The sequence below is a fragment of the Nylanderia fulva genome, unplaced genomic scaffold, assembly GCF_048542155.1.
Source record: "Nylanderia fulva isolate GAGA-0341 unplaced genomic scaffold, ASM4854215v1 Scaffold22, whole genome shotgun sequence".
Lineage (NCBI taxonomy): Eukaryota > Metazoa > Arthropoda > Insecta > Hymenoptera > Formicidae > Nylanderia > Nylanderia fulva.
Genome location: NW_028190285.1, coordinates 3,279,802 through 3,303,107, shown reverse-complemented (window position 1 = coordinate 3,303,107; position 23,306 = coordinate 3,279,802). Strand labels below are relative to the sequence as shown.

Here is a 23,306-nt window from a genome sequence, read left to right as displayed (position 1 = left end):
GAAGAAATGCTATTCTTTAGAACTTTATATGATATTAAAAAGAAATTTATTTAAATTAAGAGATATTAATTTTTCTTATAAAAAGAATTGTACAAATATATTAAACGATTAGATTCTGAGTATATTTTGTAATGTTCTGATGTTTTCTTAATAATGTTTTATAACAAAAAATATATCTTGATAATTTCTTTCAGGATTCTTGGTCCAGCAGAAACGCGGCAGTGACCGATTCCGACCAAGCATCGATGGGAGATGACACTGAGGACTCTAAGTCGCTTATTTCTGCCGATAACAAATACTATTGGCGCCAGTCCTCTGAGCCAGTCTCCAAGGAGAACTTGGGTATTCAGCAGTTATTAGCTATTACAATAATGACCAGGATGGCCGATAACGGTAACAATCAACGCGGTTCCGTCATTTATCCGAAGAAAAGACAGCAGATGAGTACATCACAACCGACGTCACCGGTAGCCAAGCAGGAGGACACGAAGATGTTGTTCGACAATCTGCTAGTGAGCAGCAAAAACGATGAAGACCTGCAGAACATGCTCAACGGAAACATATCGGAAGTGTCAACCGACACTAAAAGCTTTAAGGAAAAGCTAATCATGTTCGAGAAACTCGGGAAATAAACGCGCGACAATAGAACGATGTGAAATCGTTTTCACCATTTCTTTTTCGAATAGACCACTTGAATCGTGATCGAAGCTTAATGTAGAGAAAGAAGATACGGGAAACCTGAGAAGAGATAAGCGATCTCGTTTAGTACTTGATAAATGTACACATATTGTTGTAGAGTACATCCTAGTGGAATTATACCCTAGTGGAATTATTGAATCACAAAGTCGGTACAAAAAGAAATCAAAAATTCGATTGCAGATAATTATTTTTTGCAGAGAATTTTGTTTGATTATTCAAAGTTATGGAATTGAAATAAAGAAAAAATGCAAAATATAGATTCGCGTGATGAGTGTAATTATATGTAAAAAAAATAGTAAATTAAAATATATTCTAAATACTGATTTAGAGAAGATAAATTTTTGAAGTATTAAATTTTGTGAAGTATCAACGTGAAAATACTTGATATTTAAATTATGTCTAAATAATTTGCATGTTTTGTACGTTAATTTTTGTAACTATAAATGTAATGTAACATCACGGAATCTATATAACTCCAAAAATCAAAATAATATCAGTTCAGGTAGAAATACCTGGATCTACTTTGTTGTCGATGAGTTTATGAAACAAAAATATCAACCCGGCGGCAATTTTCTCGCTCGTATTTTTCTACATCATTAAAATATAATATTTTGTTGAGATTATATCGAATCGTGCATATTAATGCTCATCACAGGGGAATGTATTCTCGAATGCATACATACACGCATACACACACATACATACATACACACATATGCATATTCTCGTAAAAAGCTTTAGCGTTTACTCGCAGATAATTGTATAATACAACAGTTTAGCAATGATGTGATTCTCAGTATGTGACGCATTTATAAATATCGTGTATTATCTCATATCGTGTAAATATGAAAAATATGTGGGCGTTATCATTTTAATTATATCTTGAAAAAAATTATATATATAAAGCTGTATATATATATATATATATATATAGTATACAAAGTGTCATCATAATTCGCATTCACGAAGCATTATTTCTCAATGAAAAATGAATTGAAAAGTCCCGACTCTTTCTTTATCTGTGACTTTTTAACGAAAGAGGAATTATTAGAGAAGAATTGTATATAATTATACATATAATTCCTTTCTAATTCTTTTTGAAAAAATGATTCGGGACTTTTCCACTCATTTTGCATTAAGAAATAATTCTTCGTGAACGAGAATGATGACTCTATATATTAATGTTGATAATTGTAGCAGAGTCACGGGGTATAACGATAATATAAGAAATGTTACGTGTGTGCAATTGTATTTTTTCGATGCTCGAAAACTGTTGAGTCTATATAAAAGTATATATTACTCTAATATAAATTGCCTACGGATTGCCTAAACGTATAATCACGTTAAAATAGGCCTACAATTCTCTTGGTCGATAAAATGTCATTAAAGTGATATTAAGAAATGTTGGTCTCAATTTAAATTAAATGCCTCAGAAAATTATTATTGAAAAGAGAAATAATGTATAAAGAAAAGAGAAGTGGCGATATTTTGTCGATAGTTGAAATATGTGATTACCCCGAAGCTCTCGTTTTTTTCAATGACCCAGAAAGCGCTGTATAATAGCGTCTAATTGTCTTATCACCGCCGAATTTTGCGAAAGACGAATGATTTTTGTAACGTTTCAAGTGCCTTACCGAATCAATCGAAGAAACTGAATTAAACTATCGTCAAATGTAGAGAACGCAGGAACGTTATATCGTCTCATCCTCCTTTTCCCCTTTAGTTATTTAGATAATAAATGTGCGTTTCTTTTGGAAATTTTCCCGAAAGAGATGCGAAGATATTGTCTCTTAGAGTAAATGGATAAAAACTGGATTTAACTATCAAATCTCATTGTAATATTATGTAATAATATACAAGGAATAACAAGAGAGGAATTCCACACGCAGATACACATACGCATATACACAAAATTCACACAAAAAACAAATCTCTTTTCATTGATGTAAATAAAGCTGCCATCACAAATTACAGTTACAACAGAATCTTTTTCTCCCTTTATTACATATATTCCCCATAGTATGGCGCACATTGTTAAAAAATTACAAAATATCCCATTTAAATGCAGTACGCATATATGTAATTAATCGAATCGGTGTATAATTTTTTTTCTTTATCATTTTTCTCAAGATGCAAGTATAAGATAAAGTATGTTTCATTTTGCTTGAGGTTCAGAAACATTTTAGCTTGGCATTTATCTCGATTTTATTTTTAAATCACATAGAAATCACTTCTTCATGTACAAAAAGTGGAATGTAGCAGTCAGTTTCAATACAATGACTTTACGCGCAGTAATGATCTCTTTATCTCGGGACGAGATTAGAATTGCACGGTTATTATTAACAAGCTTCGTTCAATACTGAGTTACTCGGACCCTCCGGATGCAAGGATGAATAATTGATTGCGATCGTAACGTTGTACTTTGTATATACAGCCGGCACATTCAAAACGAGAGAAGTACTTCTCTAATTACACACGCACACAATATATTTCATTTTCGGTTCAAAAAAATTATTTAAGCGTTGCTTTTGAAATGTACGTCATGTATTGCATCGGATTCTATCAAAAAATTGTTTATTAATATATTTTCGATCAATGCATATGCAAATTGACATAATTCAAAGATAAAAAAAAAAAATATATATATATACAGCACACATGGGGTTTATCTCTATTCTAATATATTTATTTCGATCCGTTTAATAATTTAAGATATGTGAAAACGATGTAAAAAAACGATCAATTTTTTGATCAATCCAATACATGACTAGACTGTCAATATGTTTTTATCCTTAATATTACAATTTTACCTTCTTGAGTTTATACAAAGATATTGATACTAAAATACTATACGCGATAGCACCTGGAAACATTTATCAACTTTCTTATCACCTTTAGGTGCTTATTTATCACTAGCTATATTATAGAAGAAAAATAATAGGAAAAAAACCGTGTGGTGTACGTCTTAATTCGAATTAAAAATATCTATTAAAGTAAAGAGGAAAATAAACATGATTATACAACCGCTATTATTGTATATAACATTACTATTGCAATTGTGGAAATATCTGCGAAACGGTTTGTCCAACGTTGCTTTATCGATCCTTGTAACACGTCTCGCAATCCACGAAAAGCAGAAATGCTTGACGATTCACATTGTACGTGCGACTGATCACGTGCGCGAGCGTTTTAATTTTCTTTTTATACTAACGCAGTAATAACTTTACAGTTCGTCGTGCTTGTCCGCGTCTACCGAACTAGGATTACAGAGCGCTGGCGTGGAGAATTCCATCGCGTACTCGCAACGACTCGGTTCCGCCACCGAGATGAGCTTGTTCTCGATCCCGCACATCAGGGTGACGATCGTGGAACGTGCCGGGCCGTTCCAGCAAGTGAGACCTCGATCGTACTTCATCTTTATGTATTTGTTATCAGCCGGTCCTGCCCAATCGTACCAGTGACCCAAATTGACGTCACTACCACCGGACTTGGACTTCTGCGTCGTTTTGCCGAACAAACACAGCTTGTAGATGTATTCTAAGTCGCCAAATTCGAAGCACTCGCCATCGAGCGACGCGAATTCTTCTTGCGGCCCGTAATCGCGATCAACTTTCTCCTCCAGCTCTCTGATCTCGGACTGCAACTCGTTGACTGCCTTAACGGTTTCCTGAAAACGTTCGCGAGCGCTATTGGCCTCGTCGATAAGTGCCTGTGTTTCTTCGTCGTATTGCACTTCTGGTTCCTGCGGTTCCTTCTCCTGCTCCTCTTCAGGGACAGCTCCCTCTTCTTCGTCCGCGAGTTCTCCTTCTTCGTCTTCTTCCCTCTCGTGATCATCCAAAGGCTGTTGCTCATCGGTTTCCTTTTTAGATTCTGCCGCTTTAAACATACCTGCAATTATATAATAAGATTTCAAAAACAGTTTACAGACTGTAAAAGAAAAACAAAGAAACAAATTTCAATATTATCCGCTGCTTTAAATATACGTGAAATTATATAATAAGATGTCAAAACAAAGTTTATTATAGATGGTAAAAGAAAAAAAAACAAACAAACAAACTTCAATGTTATCTACCTTGCTCCAACATTAAGAAAGGTTTTATGTTTGCCCACGCAGTATCTACAAATTCAAGCAGACCGATTTCCTTCTTATTATTAAGGAAGTACAGTGCTTCTTCCTCCGATACAGCTCCATCTCTATCTTTATCAAACGTAGCCCTGGTTTGCAACTCCGCCAGGGTTATCGTGCCACTCGAATCTGAATCCAGTATCTTAAAATAATCCTCCGCTTCAGAAACTTCTTTCGATTCCTCTTCTTCCTCGCCAGTCCTCTCCTCCGTCGCCGTTTCTTGTTGCTCTTGTTCAACAGGCTTGTACTTTTCCAATGCCAGAGTCTCCCGTTCCTCCGCCTGCGTCTTCAGGATCTCCTTCTCCTTCTTCATTAATTCCGCTTCCTCGTAGTCCGTCCTCAGCTTCGCTAGGCGCGACTGCTGCTCCGCTTTAATCGTCTTGCCCCTGGTGACCAGTTCCAGGCGCAGTTTGTTACCATCTCGCGCCAGCTGCTCCGTCTTCTGCTGCTCCAACCGGGCCTCCCGGCCCAACTCGCCGCAGTTGTTGACACAGCGTGTCTTAGACGCGTATTCGTCGCTCATGTCACAGCAGTCGCACACGCCGTCATTTACCCAGGATGACGGAATGTAGATCGGCTTGTGTCCGGCGTTCTCGCAGTAGAACGAGCCGTTGGCGCACGCCGCCGTCCCAGGTTCATCGCTGCTGTCTCCGCAGTCGCAGAAATCGTCGTTGACCCACGTGAAAGGTATCAGCCGGCTACCGTCCAGGCACTCGAAGTCACGGTCTGGTCGGTACAGCGAGTTCTTCGCCACCGGGATACCGCGGATCTGAAACACCCCTGAGCCGGCTACGTGGCCCAGAGTGGCCAGAAGAAGGAGGAGACTCGCCGACATTGCGAGTATCAGCTTACGCAATGCCCGATGATGATTATTCATTCTCTTACCCGGGAGAAAGAGTCTTTCTAAGTCACTCTCTAGACGAATAATCACCAGAGCGGAGTCTTTTTTGAGGTTCGAGAACGTGACACGACACACCGCACGTTCATTCCTTGGATTGCGCGTAAGATAGCAGAATTAAGTATTGCCAACTGTTTAACCACAGTAATCCCCGATGGAAGGACTTATGATAGAGTCTCTCTGTAGAGACATAAAATATATTTTCGATAATTCATCAAACAGGAAAGTTTAGATTATATTTTGCGAATAAGCAGTTAATGAGTAATTAATATTAATATGTCTTTTAAGGGGATGCCGGACTGACGGCCGAATTCTGATGCACGTATACACATACACATGCATATACATTGTACACATATGCATGAAAATTTATTAATATATAACTTTTTTATTAGATCTGTAATTTCACTTCTAGTTGTTCGTTAATATTCTTTCATGTTATCCCTACTGCGCGAGCTATATCTTATGCACAGACAAACTACAGAACTTTTTTTATAAATAAGTACTTTTACGAACTGTGATACAAAAGAAGCCGATAACAAAACTGTAATTTTTTACTTTTATATATGAATTTATACATGGAATTATAGCTAGCGCGGTCCGTTTTTGTAAGTACTTTAATCGTGGAAAAGGATTTATTGATCTGTATAATCAATAAAAAGATATCTCAAAATAATCAATATTCGCATTCGGTTGGTAAAAACATATCTCTGGCATCCTCTTAAGAGTTAATAATTTCGTAGATGTCGTCAAACCGCAACAAAAGGCTGTGGGAACAAACTACCATGCAAGCAGCAACAGCAACAGCCGCCCGGCTGGCCCTATTGGTACTACGAACGTTATGGGCGGTCAGACAGCACAACAGACACAACCGCATCCGCACCGAGTCCGGCTCAACCTCAATCAGGAGGATCGTCTGGAGGAGGACAGCAGCAAAGTGCTCAAGGACAAATGGCTTTAACTCCAACGAGTAAGTGGGAGATTGTCGAAAAGTTCATTTAGTATTGTCCAACTATAGGTAATTTTTTTTTTTTTATATCTTATAAATCTTTACTGCTTGCAATTATCTTGCTAACCATAATCTTCATTTTTTAAATGGAACTTTCAGATCCGAAACCGACGCCCGATCCAGAAAAATGTAGACTTATTGAACAACAATTGGCATTACTTATGCATGCTTATAAATATCAACGTCGCGAAACTCGAGCGAACGGCGAAATGAGGCAGTGTACCTTACCATTTTGTGAAACGATGAAAAATCTTCTGAAGCATATGACGAATTGCCAAGCTAAAAAGAATTGTACTGTACCAAAAACTGTAGTATGTCCCGACAAATTATCAGTCATTGGAAGCATTGCAATCGAGGTCTCTGTCCAGTCTGCGTACCAATAAAACTGGACAAAAGCAGGATTAATTTTTTGATTAGCCCCTTCTGTTGATAAAGGCATTAGAATACCAGTGCCTGGCATGCCAAGTCCTCCAAGTACACTGGAAAATGTTAGATTAGCAGCGCAGCCTCAAACACAGCCTATTGTGGAATGACTATAAACTACACCAGCAACTGCCAGCTGTTGTGTTCTGATTGGTCGACGCGCAACAGCAACAGTAATCGCTAGTGTGATACGGCCTTTAAGGTGATCCTAAACATCCTTGAGAAGTTTGTTTCTTTCCTGTTTTATCGACAAAATGTGAGGTTGGATAAACTATAAATCTATTTATTGGCTATATGGATTGATTTTTTACCTGAAATTAGAACGCTTCGCTATATACTTTAATTTGTACATGAAGATTTAACAATCTCTATAGTTTATATATCTTGATTACAAAATTATGAATTCTTAAGAATCTTAGCAATTTTTATTCTTGAATTATTATTATGTCGCGACATAATAAAATTTCAATGAATTAAAATTATGTCTGGGTATAAAAATATATAATTCACAATTTTTATTATATCTCGACATAATTTTATTCATTAAATTAATTATTATGTCGCGACAAAATAAAAATTCGATGAATTAAAATTATGTCGAGGCATAATAAAAATTGGGAATTATTTTTATACCCAGACATAATTTTCGCAAAATATATTTTCCTATTAGCTTATACATGATTTTTCGCATCTTAAAAAATTCATATAAGAAATATATACCTACAATACCTGTTTTTGATTAAATAATGCTAATTAATTTTTATAAGAGAGAGTAAAATGAGATAATTAATTATTATATAATAATATATAATTTTATACATCGACAAAAACATATTTAGTCATCAGAAAGAAACAAACGTCGCGCGTTTTGTAATATTCCAGTATATGTAAATCGAGCATTATCCGCCGCCATTATGCGCGAACTCTTCACCTGTCCTGCTTGCGCATCATGGCGGCGCTCAGCTGGTAGTGACTAGTGACTTGTCCGATGATACTCAGTGAGAGATATGTGACGTCTAGTGCGTGACGGCCGATATCTCGATCGTGTTAGCCGAGCTTGACATCCAGCTTGATTTTCTGACGAATGTCATCGCGTGACAGTGAACAATGGGCTATAACGAGCAGCGATCTAGCCATTAAAATGACAACGAGCAAACGAGCGTCGAACGTTGTTACGCTGCACAGGCTCCTGTAAATTTGCGCGGTGGGGAAATCGAGATCGAAGGATCTTGCACGGATGCGACACGAAAGCGACGAACAAAGCTGATAGCAGACATGGGCAATTGCTTGAAGCGCGCGGGCGGCAATCAACAGGACAATACGACTTTGCTGAGCAACAATCCCGAGCCCAACGTATCCACCAGTGGATCTTCGCAGGAGGGCCTTGGACCACCGATTCCCTACAACGTAATAAACAGCGTCATCATTTGCGTACAGTCATTCTTATCAGCTGGAAAAACAAGTTGTTTCTTTTGCTTCTTTCTTCTTCGTCTCTTCATTCTCTTTCGAAATCTGAAAATATGCGTTTGCTTCATTTTAAAACAGATTTTAATAAAACGTGATGCAACTCGAAGAATTAAGACATTTACTCACATTTTGACATTTGTTCAATTAATTATGTTGATTTAATTTAGTCTTTATATTTTCTTCATTTATTGCTGTATTTCACTAATTATTTCAATTTTTAATTAAAATTTTTTTAATTAAATTTTTAATTAAAAGAGTAAAGAAATAGACATAGTTGAAGATTAACGTGTCAATTCTTATTGATATTAATAAAACAAGCAAATCTCTCTTGGAGCAAATTATATATATTTCTCTTTAAGCTTTAAAAATCTATATAAATATTATTGGAGATGAAATTGTTAGACTAATTGATTTTGTGATGTTTTACAGCAAGCAGCCTATTATCCATCAATTATATTTTCTTGATTTATCACTGTATTTTACTAATGATTTCAATTTTAATTGAAATAGACAAATAGAGTAAAGAACTGGGTATAGTTGAAAATTAAGTGGTAATTCTTATTGATGTGGAATGAAACAAGTTCTCTATTGAAGCAAATTATATATATTTCTCTTCAAGCTTTAAAGATCTATATAAATAATATTGGAAATGAAATTATTAGACTAATTGATTTTGTAATGTTTTACAGCAAGCAACTTATTATCCATCAATTGCAACAAGGGAACGTCACTTGCAGTCCACCAACTTGAACATTGGTCGTGGGATTGGAGTCAATTTAGTGCAGAGTAGTGGCTCGGGTGGTTTGAGCGAAGAGGAACAACAGGTGAGGATCGCCAAGCGTATTGGACTGATACAGCACCTGCCGATGCGAGAATACGATGGTGCGAAGAAAGGCGAGTGCGTGATATGCATGATGGAGCTGCTGGTAGGCGAAGAGGTCCGTTATCTACCCTGCATGCACACCTACCACGCGATCTGCATCGATGATTGGTTGCTGCGCTCATTGACTTGTCCATCATGCATGGAGCCGGTGGATGCGGCGCTAATTAGCTCATATCATCCGACTACTTAATACCAGAGTGACTGAAATTTTATTTGGTTCGGCCGATCGGCGAATCGGAATTAAATTATCAGGCTAAACGTGTGAAGCAAGCGAGAGAGAGAGAGAGAAAGCGAGAAAAAAAGAAAGAAGGGAAAAAGAAACTCGCTACTTTTACTAGAGCATATTAAAGGCTTCAAGGTTAGTAGAGAGATCGTGTGTTAATGGCCTGACTATATTTCGCCGTTACACTCGATTTATACATGCGTGCTGTTTAATAATAATCTCTTTATCTCAATACACACCTATTACATCTGCAAAAGCGGATTTTTTTTTAGATCGTTTCCTGCGATATAAAGGAAAGTGAAAGTTTTATTTCAATTATATATATACATATATATATATATAATATAATATATAAATTCTATGGAAACACATCACATCCCAAATCCTTTTCCTCGTAGTGAGTTAATCGCTTGTACATTAATTTCTTATATTAAACGAAACAGAGAAGAGAGAAAAAGAGAAAGGGTTAAACAAAGTGAATTGATATAAGAGTGCAATAAAGGAGTTCAGCACGTGCGTACACATACATATATTAAAATATACAAAATCTTATTTTATTTTTAACAGTCAAATGTCTGGAAATTGCAGTTTTAGATAAAAATATATCTTTCAGATATTTGACTATCAAAAATAAAAGAAAATAAAACATCTATGTGTATCTAAATATATAAATGTATGTGTGTGTATGAATATGCGTAGTAACAAGATAAGAAATGCGACAACACATGTGCGAAAATTATATAGTATCCTTTGTATGTGCGATGCTACATCTTCATATACATTTTGGCGCAAATGTTTGACGAATCTGTGTAAATTCTCTTCTTTTGTACATTGTATTCTTTTGATCGCATCTTTGCGTAATCTGTCGGATAAAATAAAATTAGCCGTGATAATTTTAAACTATCGGTGTAAAATTGGATGCCTGCATACTGCGTGTGTGTCTGCAGGCACTTCTTATTTAACAAACCGCGAAAATGTCGAACGGATGACAGTCTGATATGTGACAAAACAGAAGTCCAATAATATTCGCGATATTTTGATTTCTTTATGTCTGGACTGTATCTCGTAATAAAATCGCTTGAACCGCTTCTCTGCCGCTGTTGCGCGATCAACATTGAACATTTTTTTATTTAGATAACATGTACAGAGAAAGAATGCTTCATTGTACGCTACGGACGATTGGTGGTTTATTATGTTGATTAATCTGGTAATAATGTATAGCAACGAATGAATCGGCGAAAGGAAGAAGCGGAAGAAAGAAGAGAAAAAATGTCATACACACTTTTGAACTCGCCGTTAACAATGGGCTACGTAACTTAGATTCTGTTGTTGATTTTTAGTAGAGCTTGTTAAACTAACTTCTGCTGCAGTTACAATAAAGCAGTTGGACATTTCCTGTTTCGCTGAATAAAACTTTACAGATATGTACAGTCTCGAATATAGAGTACATCAGTCAGTGTATAAAAAAATGCGATAGTTTTAACCGACTCGGAGCAAGGCAACATTTTTTGCGCATCAAGAGAGGACGCAAAGAAACGTTTAATTTATATATAAAAGGAAAGGAAGCTCTTAAGAGTATGGTACCGCTAAGTTTTTTGTTTTAAATGTGAAAAGAAAAAAAAATGCTGTGAAATAGTGATTTATTGACAAAATACAGATATATAAATAAATGATTTAATATGCAAATATAAATATTTAGTACAAAAATTTTGTGTTTTTAAAAATTATCCATCTCGACAAAACATTTCTCGATGATACTCGGATCGAACGCGTTTATTTAAATAATTAGAGCTATATTTGCAAATTCTAAATAGAGAGTAGCGTAATTTTATAATATAAAAGTACGCCGAAAAAAAACTGCTAACGTTACTAACTTAATTCTATTATATCTGGTCTTTTTTAAAATAAAAAAATCCAGACACTTTGTCCCGATAAGACAAGCGCGTTACATCGCTCTAATCAATGTATCAAATATTTGCATGATTAATCGGGGCATCAGTGACAATCTGCTGAGCTGTACATTATAATAGTAAGTCTCGGTGAAAATTGTATTCAACTTGCGTTAAAAGACAACAATAAATTTTTGGTTGAAAAAAATCGCTTAGATCTCTTATAATTGATCGATCTTTTCGCAAAAGTATGAAATTAAGTCGCTGCTATATCGAAAACGATGCCACACGATGTCCCGAAAATAAGTCTTACTCAATTAGAAAATTGAATTAAACGACACCGCAATTATAAAAGTACAAATATGAAAATTTGAGTCTATTATACATGTAATACAAAAGGAAATGTTACCTGAATACGTCGCGCGCGTTAATCGTTAATTGTTAATATATTTACTATTTACATACAATTATTGGTTTATCAGAAAGTCTCGAAATAATTTCTGATAATTGCTTCGTTCTTCTCCTTCATTTAGAAGAAACTGACAAAAAAATTAGTTTCTCGTCTGCAATTGAATAATTGCTAACGAAGAATATTCGTAATATCAAATATTTGCCAATTAAATTTTACTAATTGTATAATATTGTCGTGATTATTTGATCAGTTCAGAAGCTGCAAAATGTATTTTTATATAGCTGTATAAAACGTGATCTGATAACAAAATTTAACTTCTTTGTATTATATTTATTGTATGCAATATTAATTATAGAAAAAATTCTTTTTTTTAATTGTTTCGAAATTTGACGAAAAAGTCCAATTTTATCCAGCAAGATCTGTATTACAAAAGTTGGCAAAGATGCGATTACGAGATATGTACATTATTTCTCAGGAATTAATCGAAATACGAAAATAAAAATTACATTTACAGATGTGACTGGCAGCAAACTGTACAAATAGTTCGAAGTGTACATATAAATATTATCCTAGTGGTATACATCATCTTCGCAATGGTGCTTTGGCAGAGGTATACTTCATTAGCACCATACAAATGCAGTTTCGTTTTGAGATAATCGATACGAATTTCGCTATTAATAATTCTCTTCTTTTTCGTACTACTGATTAACTTCTCTCTCAAAACTTTACTGATTCGTAAACAAACGAAAGCACCACCTCCGTCTCGCAATTTCAATTACATTCGAAAATTTTGCTAAGGGTTAATAAATTAAAAAAAAACACGCGCTCGTCTCTCTCTAATCTCCTTTGGGGCTTCAAAGAACGATTGACGATAAATCGATTAAGTCGCTTCTTTTTTATGATGGGACGAAATATGCGGCGATCTGTAGAGCTACACGCGAATATTTTACAGATGACAAAGTCTAGTTAACATTCGGACAGAGATTCGTACAATTTGTACATGTTTGATTGACCTCTTGGCGGCTAATCTAATCTCTCGTATTCTTGCATAATAAACGTGTTGCCGTCCTCCACGTTACTCTCCACGTTACCCTCCACGTTATCCTCCACGTCATCCTCCATGTCACCCTCGTAAAAAGACTCGCATTTCGCGAGCAAACGGAGAACCGGACTGATGTTGTATGGGAACAGGGCCTTGGACACTAATCGATCGATCGCCAATCGCAGTCTTATCAATACCGTCATAGTGTCGTCTAGCTCGCGGCTGCAACACTCGACAAACTCGTCCCAATTGCGTCTAATGTATTTGAGGAATCGCAAGAGATACAGGAGAAAGCAGGTCTCGTTGCTGACGAGCAGATCCAGCAAGACATCCGGATCGTGCGACACGACGTGGATAAATTGCACAAAGGTCAACGTGGGTCTGAGGGGGCTGAGCATCGATCTCGAGACCAGGCTGTACGGTGATCTACGGTGGAAGAGACCCACGGCGACGTCCAGGCAGCAGACCATACCCTCGATGAGAAAGTCGTCCTGATCGTGGAACATCTGAACGACCCACTGGGAGAGCGGCATCTCCGGATGGAAGGGCATCAGCGACTTGACGCATTGATCCAGCTGGCGCAGCACTTCCCGGATACTCCTATCGATCACCGCCATATCCTCGTCGATATCGTCGACCTCGGAGCCCAGGGATGAGTCGCTGGAATCGCTACGGGTCTCCCGCACCGTCACAGCAGCGCTTTTCAGCACCAGTAGAACCATCTTTTGCAACAGCGGACGATCACCGTCGTCGGTGCCGCCACCGAAGCTGCCGGAACCGTGACGATACGGTAATGCGTCGAGCAGTCGATGATCCTTGACGACGCGTACGATCAGGGTCGCTAAGGAACACGGTTCGTCAGGCAATACGTCTTGGAGCGCCAGAGTGCTACCATAGCACAAAACCTCGTTGAACAAACCGAGAAGATGTCGCCAGATCACACCCGGTAGGTTTCTGTTGAGTAACCACACGAGGTCATTCAACTTCGAGTAGAAGGGCTTGGTGTCGATGACGGATAGATTGGCTTTCACCGAGATGATGGTCTCCCACAAATGCAGGAACGTGATGACGAGGGACGCGTGTTGCGGCGTATAAGTCCTGAGAATGGTTTTGAACTTGGACACAAGGATGGTCCACTTGGATTCCAGCGCTTTCACACACATTGCCTTGATCTCCGTGCTGTCGAAGATCTCCGTGGTGGTGATGATGTGCGTGTTGCAGCCGGGAGGCGACACGGACGCGTCTGGCTCCTCCAACGGGTGTATACTGCAGTCCTTGTGCTCGACTACCCTCTTCACCACGTCCAGGGTGAACAGCATCTGGCTAGTCGTCGAGTGCATGTCCACCAGAGATTGCACGAGCCTCTCCAGCCAGGCAATCTCCACGTTATCCCTCGTGAGGATAAAGAAGGATGCGAGCACGCGACTCCCGGCGTACGAGATAAATTTGTTGGACGTATAGGACAGATCGATGATCTGATCGATGATGCCATGCTCGTTTCTCGCCAGAGCGTCACAAACGTCCGCCACTCTTTTGCACATCACACCTCGCACATTCTGCTTGATCGCCAAGTCGAACAGCAACTGTAGTGCGCTGAGAAACTCCAAGGTCTGATCCGTATGCCATTCTGACAGAACGCCAGAGCGGATGCTACTATCAGCTTCTCCCACCGTAGTATTAATAAATGGTTTGCGCAGGCTGCTCTCTGGGATGTGGCACAAACATCGCGTAAGCAGGCTACTTTGTAGTTGCTCGATCTCAGTAAATCTATTCTTGGCATCCTCGCAAATTTCAATGCGTTGTTTCTTCTTAACCGGTTCCTCCATTGTATCAATAGAAAGATAAAGATGATAACGTGCGGAAGCACCATCAACTTTTATCAAGTTAACTCTCTCATGTGGATGACACCACAGAAGGAAGAGCATCTGAAGAACGCTAAACCAGTCGCAGTCAGCCCATTGCGGTTACCAGGTACGTAAGGCCATCGAACACACCTGTTGCAAAAAAATATATTATGTGTAAATCAAATGTGAACGATTTTGTATAAGATTGTTGTTAAAAAAAAAAGTTAGAATTTATTCACGATTCGCAACAATAGTATCACTATATAAGCAGTACTATAATTTCTTATTAATTTCTTCAAATAAATTTTTCTCCGTATTTCTTTATAACAATTCTTCTATTATGCACTTAAACAGCTGTACAAATAATCTCGCGTAAGTATTAACAAATTTAAAACGGCTAACAGCAAGAGATATAGTCGACAATGACTCTGTGTGTAATACCAGAAGCTGTCGAAAACTAAAGCCAGCAGAGAAGCTTACAGCATTAAATTCCCACCGAGGCTATCTACGCAGGGGGACGAAAGAGGATGTTTCCCAGGCTCCAAAAGGACGGGTGTGAGCCAATAACATCCGCGTTCGCGCGCTACGTACGCATTCCTCGGCGAAGGCTACCAAACCACGCTTCCGCTTCGGCAGAGAAATCGACGAGAAATCCGTTACGAGCTCACGAGCAGGTCTGCGTCGAAGAAAAATCGCGGGATGACGAGGGATCAATTGGATCAACTCGGTCGATCCAGGGGAAGAGCGTCCACCAAGAGGTGGATCCGGACCCTGAACTCGTCGCGGCGTCCTTCGTTTGGGAAGCGAAGGACGACGCGAAACGTCACTCGGTCGACCAGCCAGCCAGCCACCGTCGACGAAAATTGTTTCTCTTGACTAGGAGAAGTGACAGGAGGCCAGCGCTCGCGCCGAGGGCGTTCTCGCGGCTTAGGGCAGCCACAGGCACACACGGCACGGCCACAGCACAGCAGCCAAGGCACACCACACACGACAATGCGCTCTGTTGCCACGTATACGACGTGCTACCGAGGACGGCGGAGAACACGGGAGCTGGGGCGATCGGCGAACTGGGTGGGCGACCTGGAGCGCTCGACGTGACGGCCGATGTCGGGCGGCGAGACGTCAAGTCCACGGCCGCGTTGCACGGGATTCCGGTCTGTTAACGGGCATTCTCGGCCGGGCATCGTGCGGAGCTGCGTAACTCGGTAGCTACCCGTCGCGCATTCCATTACGTACTGAGGGGGGGACGATGCGCGCTTCCCAGCGTGAGCGAGCTGCGCGCGAACGGAAACGCGACCGCCGACCAGCGGGGCCGGTCCCGCGGCGCCTGGAATAACGCCGTGCCATTCCTCGCGCCAGGATTAAAGTCGCCCGGATCGGAAATGGCAGTGGCGGGCGATAAATAAGCGCGCGATCATCGGCAACTCAGCATCGAGCGGTGGCGCCCTCTCGCGCCCGCTCCGGGCCCACCTCGTGGCGGGTCATTCGAATCCTTCCTTCGAATATTTCATTTATTCCAATCTTTTTTTCGTTATATATTTTTGTACGTATATATATATATATATATATATATATATATATATATGTATATCATGAATTATTATTTGTGTATATAAGTGCTGGAGAATTAATAATTTACTCGGATATTAACTCTAGTTTTTGGTTTCTTTATTTAAGGAAAAGTTTTGTAAATAACCATGTAATACGTATAACCATGGTGAACATATATTTATATGTATACTGATTTATTAACGAAATTATAATTAATTTTTAAAAAAGAATTATAATTAAATAAAAAAAAATAATTACTTTAAAAAAAAAATTATTATAATAAACTTAAAAAATATATTTAATTTTAAAAAACACTTGAAAATAATATTTATAACTGGCAGATAATGTGAGAGATATGAATTTTATTGAATTCGAAAATGAAATACGTAGTAAATGAAAAAATGAACAATTTTTAGAAGCACTCGAAGGCACGTGCATCCGGGTGGAAGCGACGCTGGCGCCGTGACGTCATCGTCTGGCAACACGCGGCCCGTCTTTCTCGCGTTTATCGAAACGGAAGTCATCCCTCGCCCTCACGACTCACGAGGCAGTCGGAAAATGGCGTCGAAAAACCAACGGTGGATGGTAGACTCGGGCATTCTGCGTAAAAAGAATACCGACGAGGAACCGCAGGAGCTGTTGGTGTTTGGATATAGCTGCAAATTATTTCGCGATGATGACAAGGCGAAAATGATTGATCAGGGAAAACATTTGATACCATGGATGGGCGATAGCGCATTGAAGATAGACAGGTCCGTTTCTCTAACCTAGACAAATTTATCATCTAGGATATTTGTTCTCATGCATACGTTTCTCCGAAAAATGAAAATGATTGACCTAGACAAAAACAAAAAAAAAAAAAAAAAAAAAAAAACAAACCAAATTTGAATCAAAAGTCAACACCAAGCGCCAAGTGCTGCATTTAAAAGCGAAAAAAAGTCCCTCTTTCTCTCTCTCTTTCATCATTAATCTCTGGATAAGCAGACTGGAGACTGTTTAAGGCTTCCGCAGGTGTTGTCTCGGCTGTGAAAAAACGCGCAGTGTGGCAGCGCGATTTATGCGCTCTGCACGGGCGCAGAATCAGGTGCTCTCGTGACGCGGCGCTTATGGCTGGCCGTCTATGCAACAGCAAGGTGAGACACGGTGTAGAGAGACAAATGGCAGCTGACGGTTGTAGGTATTATACGACCGCTCAGCACGGTATGTATTAGAACATTAGACTCGGCTTTGTCTCAGGAGCGCATAGGTCATTCTTACGTACTCACAAGTATACTGTATCAATTTGTCGATGCTATCTAAACACGTGTATACGCATCCAATTTTGTTTGTATCCATACTGGAGTAACACTGAACAATATTTATGCTTTGTTGTATTGATTTTTAACATACTATGTCAGAAAAGATCCGCATATGTTTAAAGATCTCAGAAATTTAAAGATTAATATAAATCATCTTATATTAGAAACAATATACAAGATACTTTCAAGTTTTATATATATTGTTACTTAGTTTGCAAGACAAAACAGCAACGGAAAGAACATTGCGCAAGGTGTCCTCGACAACTCTTATTTTATTTCAGAGAAATTATTTTGGTGGAGTTTACCTCCTCGATTTAAATTTACAGATGCTGTGGCCAACTGTGTCTACATCAATCTAAAACGATATCATCTTCCTTCTCTAATGATTGTATTGTATGTGTATAGATACGATGGACGAGGGGCACTGGCTGACTTACGGATTCATGAACCACCACCAGGTGGTTTCGATCAACGAACGATATTTACCGAGGAAGAATTGAAAGTAGAGCATCTATGTGACGAGGAGCGCTATCAATCTCTCTACAACAATGATGCCGAAGAATCCATGTATCATGGTAATACATTGTTTTTTAAAAAACGTTTTAATTATATTTTAATTGTTGTTATAGTTCAATATATATATATATAAAATATGTTTATATATTGCAGAAGAAGAAATAAAAAGACTACATCAAGCATTGGATTCTGAATCTTCGTACAATCAAGTAGGATTTAATTATAATGAAGATGAGAACAATCAGAAGGCTTCTGGCGAGGACTCTCAGAGTCCAAAACAATCGGAAGACTCGCAAGAGGAAGATCAGGCGTTTGTGCCACCTCCTGAGTTGGAAATCCCCGAAGGAATGATTCTGGTAAGATTCTATTTTACTTATCCATTACTTTTTTATATCAACATTATGTACTTAAATAAAAATAATGTTAATTTTATGTGTTTAGCCAGAAACACAGAAATTGAGTGCCATTATAACGAAAACGGCGCTGTTTATAAGTCAACACGGATGCCAATTGGAAATCTTGATAAAGACGAAACAGGCAAATAATCCGCAGTTTGCGTTCCTATCGATAGACGAGCCGCTCCATCAGTATTACAAGTTTCTCCTCGATGCTATCAAGAATGGAAAATATAATCCCGAAAAGCAGCCTGAGAAAGAAGAAACCGGTACGCATTTTATTTTCTATAAAAGAAATGTCTTATAGTAATTACATGAAGTTGACGTTATTGAGTTGAAGTAATTGAAGCGACATAAAGCAGGATTTGATTACCCACACCTACTTTGATTCTACTTAGTTTTTCTTGCCGTAAGTATTGTCATAAATTTTTGTTAATACTTTAATTGGTAATCAGTATGTATAATCTATCTTAATGATTTTAAGATGTATGCGATTCTTATAGTTATCTTTCTCTTTCACTGATAGAACCTGAGGAAGAGTCAGACCAAGATGACGAATCGTACCTGCACCCAAGTCTTGCGCCATCATTTACCAAGATTGAAGCGGTAAGTTTGCATACATGTGCACAAGCTATTTGCACGCTGTACATTAATCTGTTCTTGAAAATGCATAAGTGATTCCTGCGGAAGAATTTTGCGTTTGGAGTAGTTCGAAATGTGGAAGACCTTTGCTGGACCACACTGAATTACTTTTAGAACGATGCTCTCGAAATTCACGGATCAGAATAGGATGAAATATTAATAATACTCTGCAACACTAATTTATGTGTTAAATATTTCTGCTTCCAGGGCTGATTCTGGTATGCATTGGACATATGTATTTCCATAAATTTTTATTTATTCATTTATTACATCACTTCTTAAAACATTAATTCCGCTCGCGTATAACGTGCCATTGATGATATATCAAAAATACATTTAATACATATAATTTAATACAATTAATATTTTGTAAATCTATTGTTTTAACAGAGAAATAATGGAGTGAACAAAATTTAATGAAGTCAAGATTTTTTATGCATTATATAATGCAGTATATAATATTAATAATTATGAATATTATTATAGATAACAAAAAATATATATTAATGACTGTTGTAATTGTCGTTGTAACTTTGTATATTTAGAAAAATAGGTGTTTTTTTTTAAATAGGGTTTTACTTTCTTCTACTGTCTATGTATAAACTATTTTTAAAAACTATATATCAAAAATGAATTATGTATCAGTTTTTATTTGGATAGGTATTGTAGGAAAATAGGTCTAGGAACGAACTGAACACAGAATTATAAAGGAAAAAACTTTTCATTTTTATAGGCGCCTAGCATACCGAGCATACAATACAAACCATCAGCGGATTGCGCGTATTCCATGCTCGTGAATAAGATTACGGGAAAACCACCACCATCCAAGGTACCACAGATATTAGACCCGACGATGCAACCAATGCCGCCGTCTGCTGGATACTATCCTCCACCACTGCCACCACAGGTACATATAATTTTGGTATCGTTTTAATAATATAAAATAATATATTGATAAAGTTTAGCAAAGTATTCAGTATTATTTTCTTATCATATAATTCTGTTTCTAGAGATATCCTGCACCTCCTTATCCTACGCCTATGCAATACTCGCACGGTCCAGTTATATATGGACCAAATGGGCAAATGCAATCGCCTTCGCAACTCGTCAGCATGCCAACCATATCAAACGAGATGGCTATGACACAAATCACAACAGTTAAAGAAACACCATTGCCCTTGGTACCATATGGGATACCTACGCAAAAGCCACTCAGTAGACCCTCTTTTATTGTACCACCGGCGGACGTGCAAATCATCATCGATAAGACGGCGAGTTATGTGGCGAAAAATGGTCGTGATTTTGAGACAATCGTTAAGAACAAAGGAGATTCTAGATTTAACTTCTTAGAGCTATCACATCAGTATCACGGTTATTATGCGCACAAGCTTACGATGTATGAAGGTGCGACAAATCCGAAGGTGTTGACGGAAGAGGAACTGCTACAGAAGCAAGAACCGCAGGAGGAAAAACAAAAAAAGCTAGAGGAATTGCAGAAAAAGCAGCAGCGAATGGAAGAGGTGCAGAAGCGGGTGAAGATGATACAAGCGAAGAAAAAGAATGGTGGCGACACAAAGACGAAACAGAGCCCCACAAAACAGATCACCACCGTATCGTTTTCTATCAAAAAGCCAAAAGATGGAGAGAGCACGGTGATCGAGAAGAGAAACGCGTTACCGTTGGAGGAGAGTGATGAAGAGATGGACGACGACAAGAAGGACACGAATTCTAAACCCAGTTCACCTCAGAGTAGCAATGCCGACGTGAATGCTTCGATCCCCGCGATTGAAGACAAGGATCCACCGAAACCAGATAAAAAACCGAAGAGCGACGACAAAGAATTGGTGGATCTGACCGATGATATTCTCGAGGATTGTCAGAAGGAAATCAGGCACAAACAGGCGCAGGAAGACAGACTCAAGGACAAGTTGATGGCAGCTGCGCGAGATAAGCTACTATCCAAAGAACGACAGTTGCAACTTGAAAGGAAAAAGAAAGCGGCCATCTTTCTTAGTCATATCCAGGCACCAACATCCAAGACTGGTTCTACTACTGTTACGGTGAATCAAAATTCGCGAAAAGATGACTCGGATGAAGTGCACTCCGTACCGTCGCCGCTTCTCGTCGAAGAAAACAAAGATAGATCTTCGCAGGATACGAAAATATGCGGGAATTCCTTGATGGATCGGCTAAAAAGCGCAGACTTGAGCGGCAAGAGGTCGCGACAGCGTTCCCGGAGTCGAAGCGGAAGTCGTACGGACCGGCATAAGCTGCACAAAAAACATAAGAAAAAGAAAAGTTCTCATCGAAGGTATTTGAAGTTGTTTGATTTTTCGCTTTCTTTAAAACATGTTTAAAAGTATTTCAATTTTTATCAAAAATAATGTGTATGATTTCAGCAGTTACGATAGCTCCAGTTCCTCGCGCTCGCATCGTTCCAAGAAGAGCAAGAAATCGTCCTCGCACAGATCGCGATCGCGCAGTCCCTCGCATAGACACCGACACAATGTACGACGGCGAGGGAGCAACACAAGCTATTCTGACTCGAGCTCGCCCTGATGACACCTTTCCGCTTGATTCAAATAAGTTTGTATCAAGCAATCTTGTATATACGCACACAAAATGAATATATAATAATATATAATATATTATATATATATATATATATATATATATATATATATTTATATATATATAATATACATATAATATATAATTATAATATATAAGAAATATATATTATATATATAATAATATTATAAATTGCGTGCATATTGTGACGACTCAAATTTGATATAATTTTTGTCACAAAGAAAACACAAGGAAATTTATTTGCTCGTTGATTGCCATTCAACGTGTTTCGTATAGACTATATCTTTTATGCCATTTATATATATGCATTTCTTTTCATCATTAATCATATCTTTGGCGATGTATCCTTTCGATGAAATTATCAAACATTTTTGATGTCGCTTATTTATCTATGTCTCAAATCCAACTTATACTTTTCCAAATTTTTCCTAAATTCCAAATTACATAATGTATAAACAGAGATTTCTTACGTTATTTTCCAAAACCAATGATTTAAATCTTTATATAGTTGATTATGTAATAATGCATTAAAATATGAGAGGTGTATGATTGTGACAAAGATATAATAAAATAGGAATTGTATATATTAAAAATTGCTATTCTAAATATGACACATTGTGAGAGAAAGACATAATAAAATAGGAATTATATATATATTCAAAATTACTATTCTAAATCTGATACATGTGAAAAAGTATTGGATGACTTACAGAAATTCTGATCATACACATCCAAACATAAAAATTTCCTGATTATATAATAGTATAGAATGATTATGCAATATTAAAAGGTTTATCAAATCGAACGTTTCCACGCATGATGTTTTTAAGTGTTACATTTATCAAATGTAAATATTACTGTTTTACTTGCGTAAGCATTTACTACAACACTTGTGTGCGGTATTAAAAATGAAGTCTCTAAAGAGTGAAGTACGTATTTCACGCGTAATATGTGTAGCAATTGAATCTATTTGCAGCAGAACGACGTCAATTATATTATATATATTTGATATTATTTGAACATTTTTGTTGTGCGCCAAGTATCAACAGATCATTGTGACAAATCAGTTCAGTTTAACACTTAAGTTAAGTGGACAATTACTATTATCGAAGTAATAAATAGCAGATTTATGGATGGACAATTTAGAAGTCTATTTTTGAACATATTATTATCAACATCTATTTCTTTCGCTAAATGTGTCTTGTTTTATAATAAAAAATAAATTGCTGAGAGAGAAAAAATCATTTGACTTTTCTAAAAAAAAAATTTGTTAATATTTTCTCTTAGAAATATTTAAAATTTTTATTTATTTTTTGTTTAAGACTATTTCATTGTAAAATTCGTAATTTTTCGGAATCAATGAATGAATGAATAAAAATGCACAAGACTTTCATTCA

General features: G+C 37.7%; 6 protein-coding genes across 15 annotated transcripts in view; 4 read left to right on the top strand and 2 right to left on the bottom strand.

Annotated features, from left to right (window-relative positions):
- The window catches only part of LOC114928727 (uncharacterized), a 67,631-nt gene extending 64,438 nt beyond the window's left edge, over positions 1-3,193 (top strand). For all 8 annotated transcript variants that reach the window (XM_085482895.1, XM_029300014.2, XM_085482894.1 and 5 more), the window contains one exon: positions 195-3,193. In XM_085482895.1, coding sequence (XP_085339021.1) covers positions 195-632 — 438 coding nt within the window. In that variant the 3' untranslated portion in view covers positions 633-3,193. The remainder of the gene's footprint in view (positions 1-194) is intronic.
- GCS2beta (glucosidase 2 subunit beta) lies at positions 2,515-5,855 on the bottom strand. The gene is made up of 2 exons (XM_029300017.2): positions 4,772-5,855; positions 2,515-4,587 (listed from the first exon to the last, which is right to left on the bottom strand). Exons 1-2 carry the CDS (start codon positions 5,700-5,702, stop codon positions 3,923-3,925), a joined length of 1,596 nt encoding a protein of 531 aa, XP_029155850.1. The 5' UTR covers positions 5,703-5,855; the 3' UTR covers positions 2,515-3,922.
- Positions 5,856-6,463: 608 nt separating this feature from the next.
- On the top strand, positions 6,464-7,133 carry LOC114928679 (histone lysine acetyltransferase CREBBP-like). The gene is made up of 2 exons (XM_029299945.2): positions 6,464-6,693; positions 6,832-7,133. Exons 1-2 carry the CDS (start codon positions 6,675-6,677, stop codon positions 7,113-7,115), a joined length of 303 nt encoding a protein of 100 aa, XP_029155778.2. The 5' UTR covers positions 6,464-6,674; the 3' UTR covers positions 7,116-7,133.
- Positions 7,134-8,089: 956 nt separating this feature from the next.
- On the top strand, positions 8,090-11,435 carry Rnf11 (Ring finger protein 11). Its single transcript, XM_029299920.2, has 2 exons — positions 8,090-8,562; positions 9,312-11,435. Exons 1-2 carry the CDS (start codon positions 8,431-8,433, stop codon positions 9,693-9,695), a joined length of 516 nt encoding a protein of 171 aa, XP_029155753.1. The 5' UTR covers positions 8,090-8,430; the 3' UTR covers positions 9,696-11,435.
- lin (protein lines homolog) lies at positions 11,352-16,332 on the bottom strand. Its single transcript, XM_029299912.1, has 2 exons — positions 15,396-16,332; positions 11,352-15,065 (listed from the first exon to the last, which is right to left on the bottom strand). The coding sequence occupies exon 2, from the start codon at positions 14,994-14,996 to the stop codon at positions 13,053-13,055; it is 1,944 nt and encodes a 647-aa protein (XP_029155745.1). The 5' UTR covers positions 14,997-15,065; positions 15,396-16,332; the 3' UTR covers positions 11,352-13,052.
- A 552-nt stretch (positions 16,333-16,884) lies between these two features.
- On the top strand, positions 16,885-22,918 carry su(w[a]) (suppressor of white-apricot). 3 transcript variants are annotated; one of them, XM_029299906.2, is made up of 8 exons: positions 16,885-17,218; positions 18,170-18,339; positions 18,434-18,636; positions 18,722-18,944; positions 19,202-19,281; positions 20,051-20,224; positions 20,328-21,628; positions 21,720-22,918. In XM_029299906.2, exons 1-8 carry the CDS (start codon positions 17,025-17,027, stop codon positions 21,874-21,876), a joined length of 2,502 nt encoding a protein of 833 aa, XP_029155739.2. In that variant the 5' UTR covers positions 16,885-17,024; the 3' UTR covers positions 21,877-22,918. The 3 variants fall into 3 exon arrangements, with proteins under 3 accessions (XP_029155739.2, XP_029155741.2, XP_029155740.2); XM_029299908.2 differs by having other exon boundaries at positions 16,917-17,218; positions 21,717-22,918; XM_029299907.2 differs by having other exon boundaries at positions 17,154-17,218; positions 17,478-18,339; positions 21,717-22,918.
- The last annotated feature ends 388 nt before the right edge of the window (positions 22,919-23,306 follow it).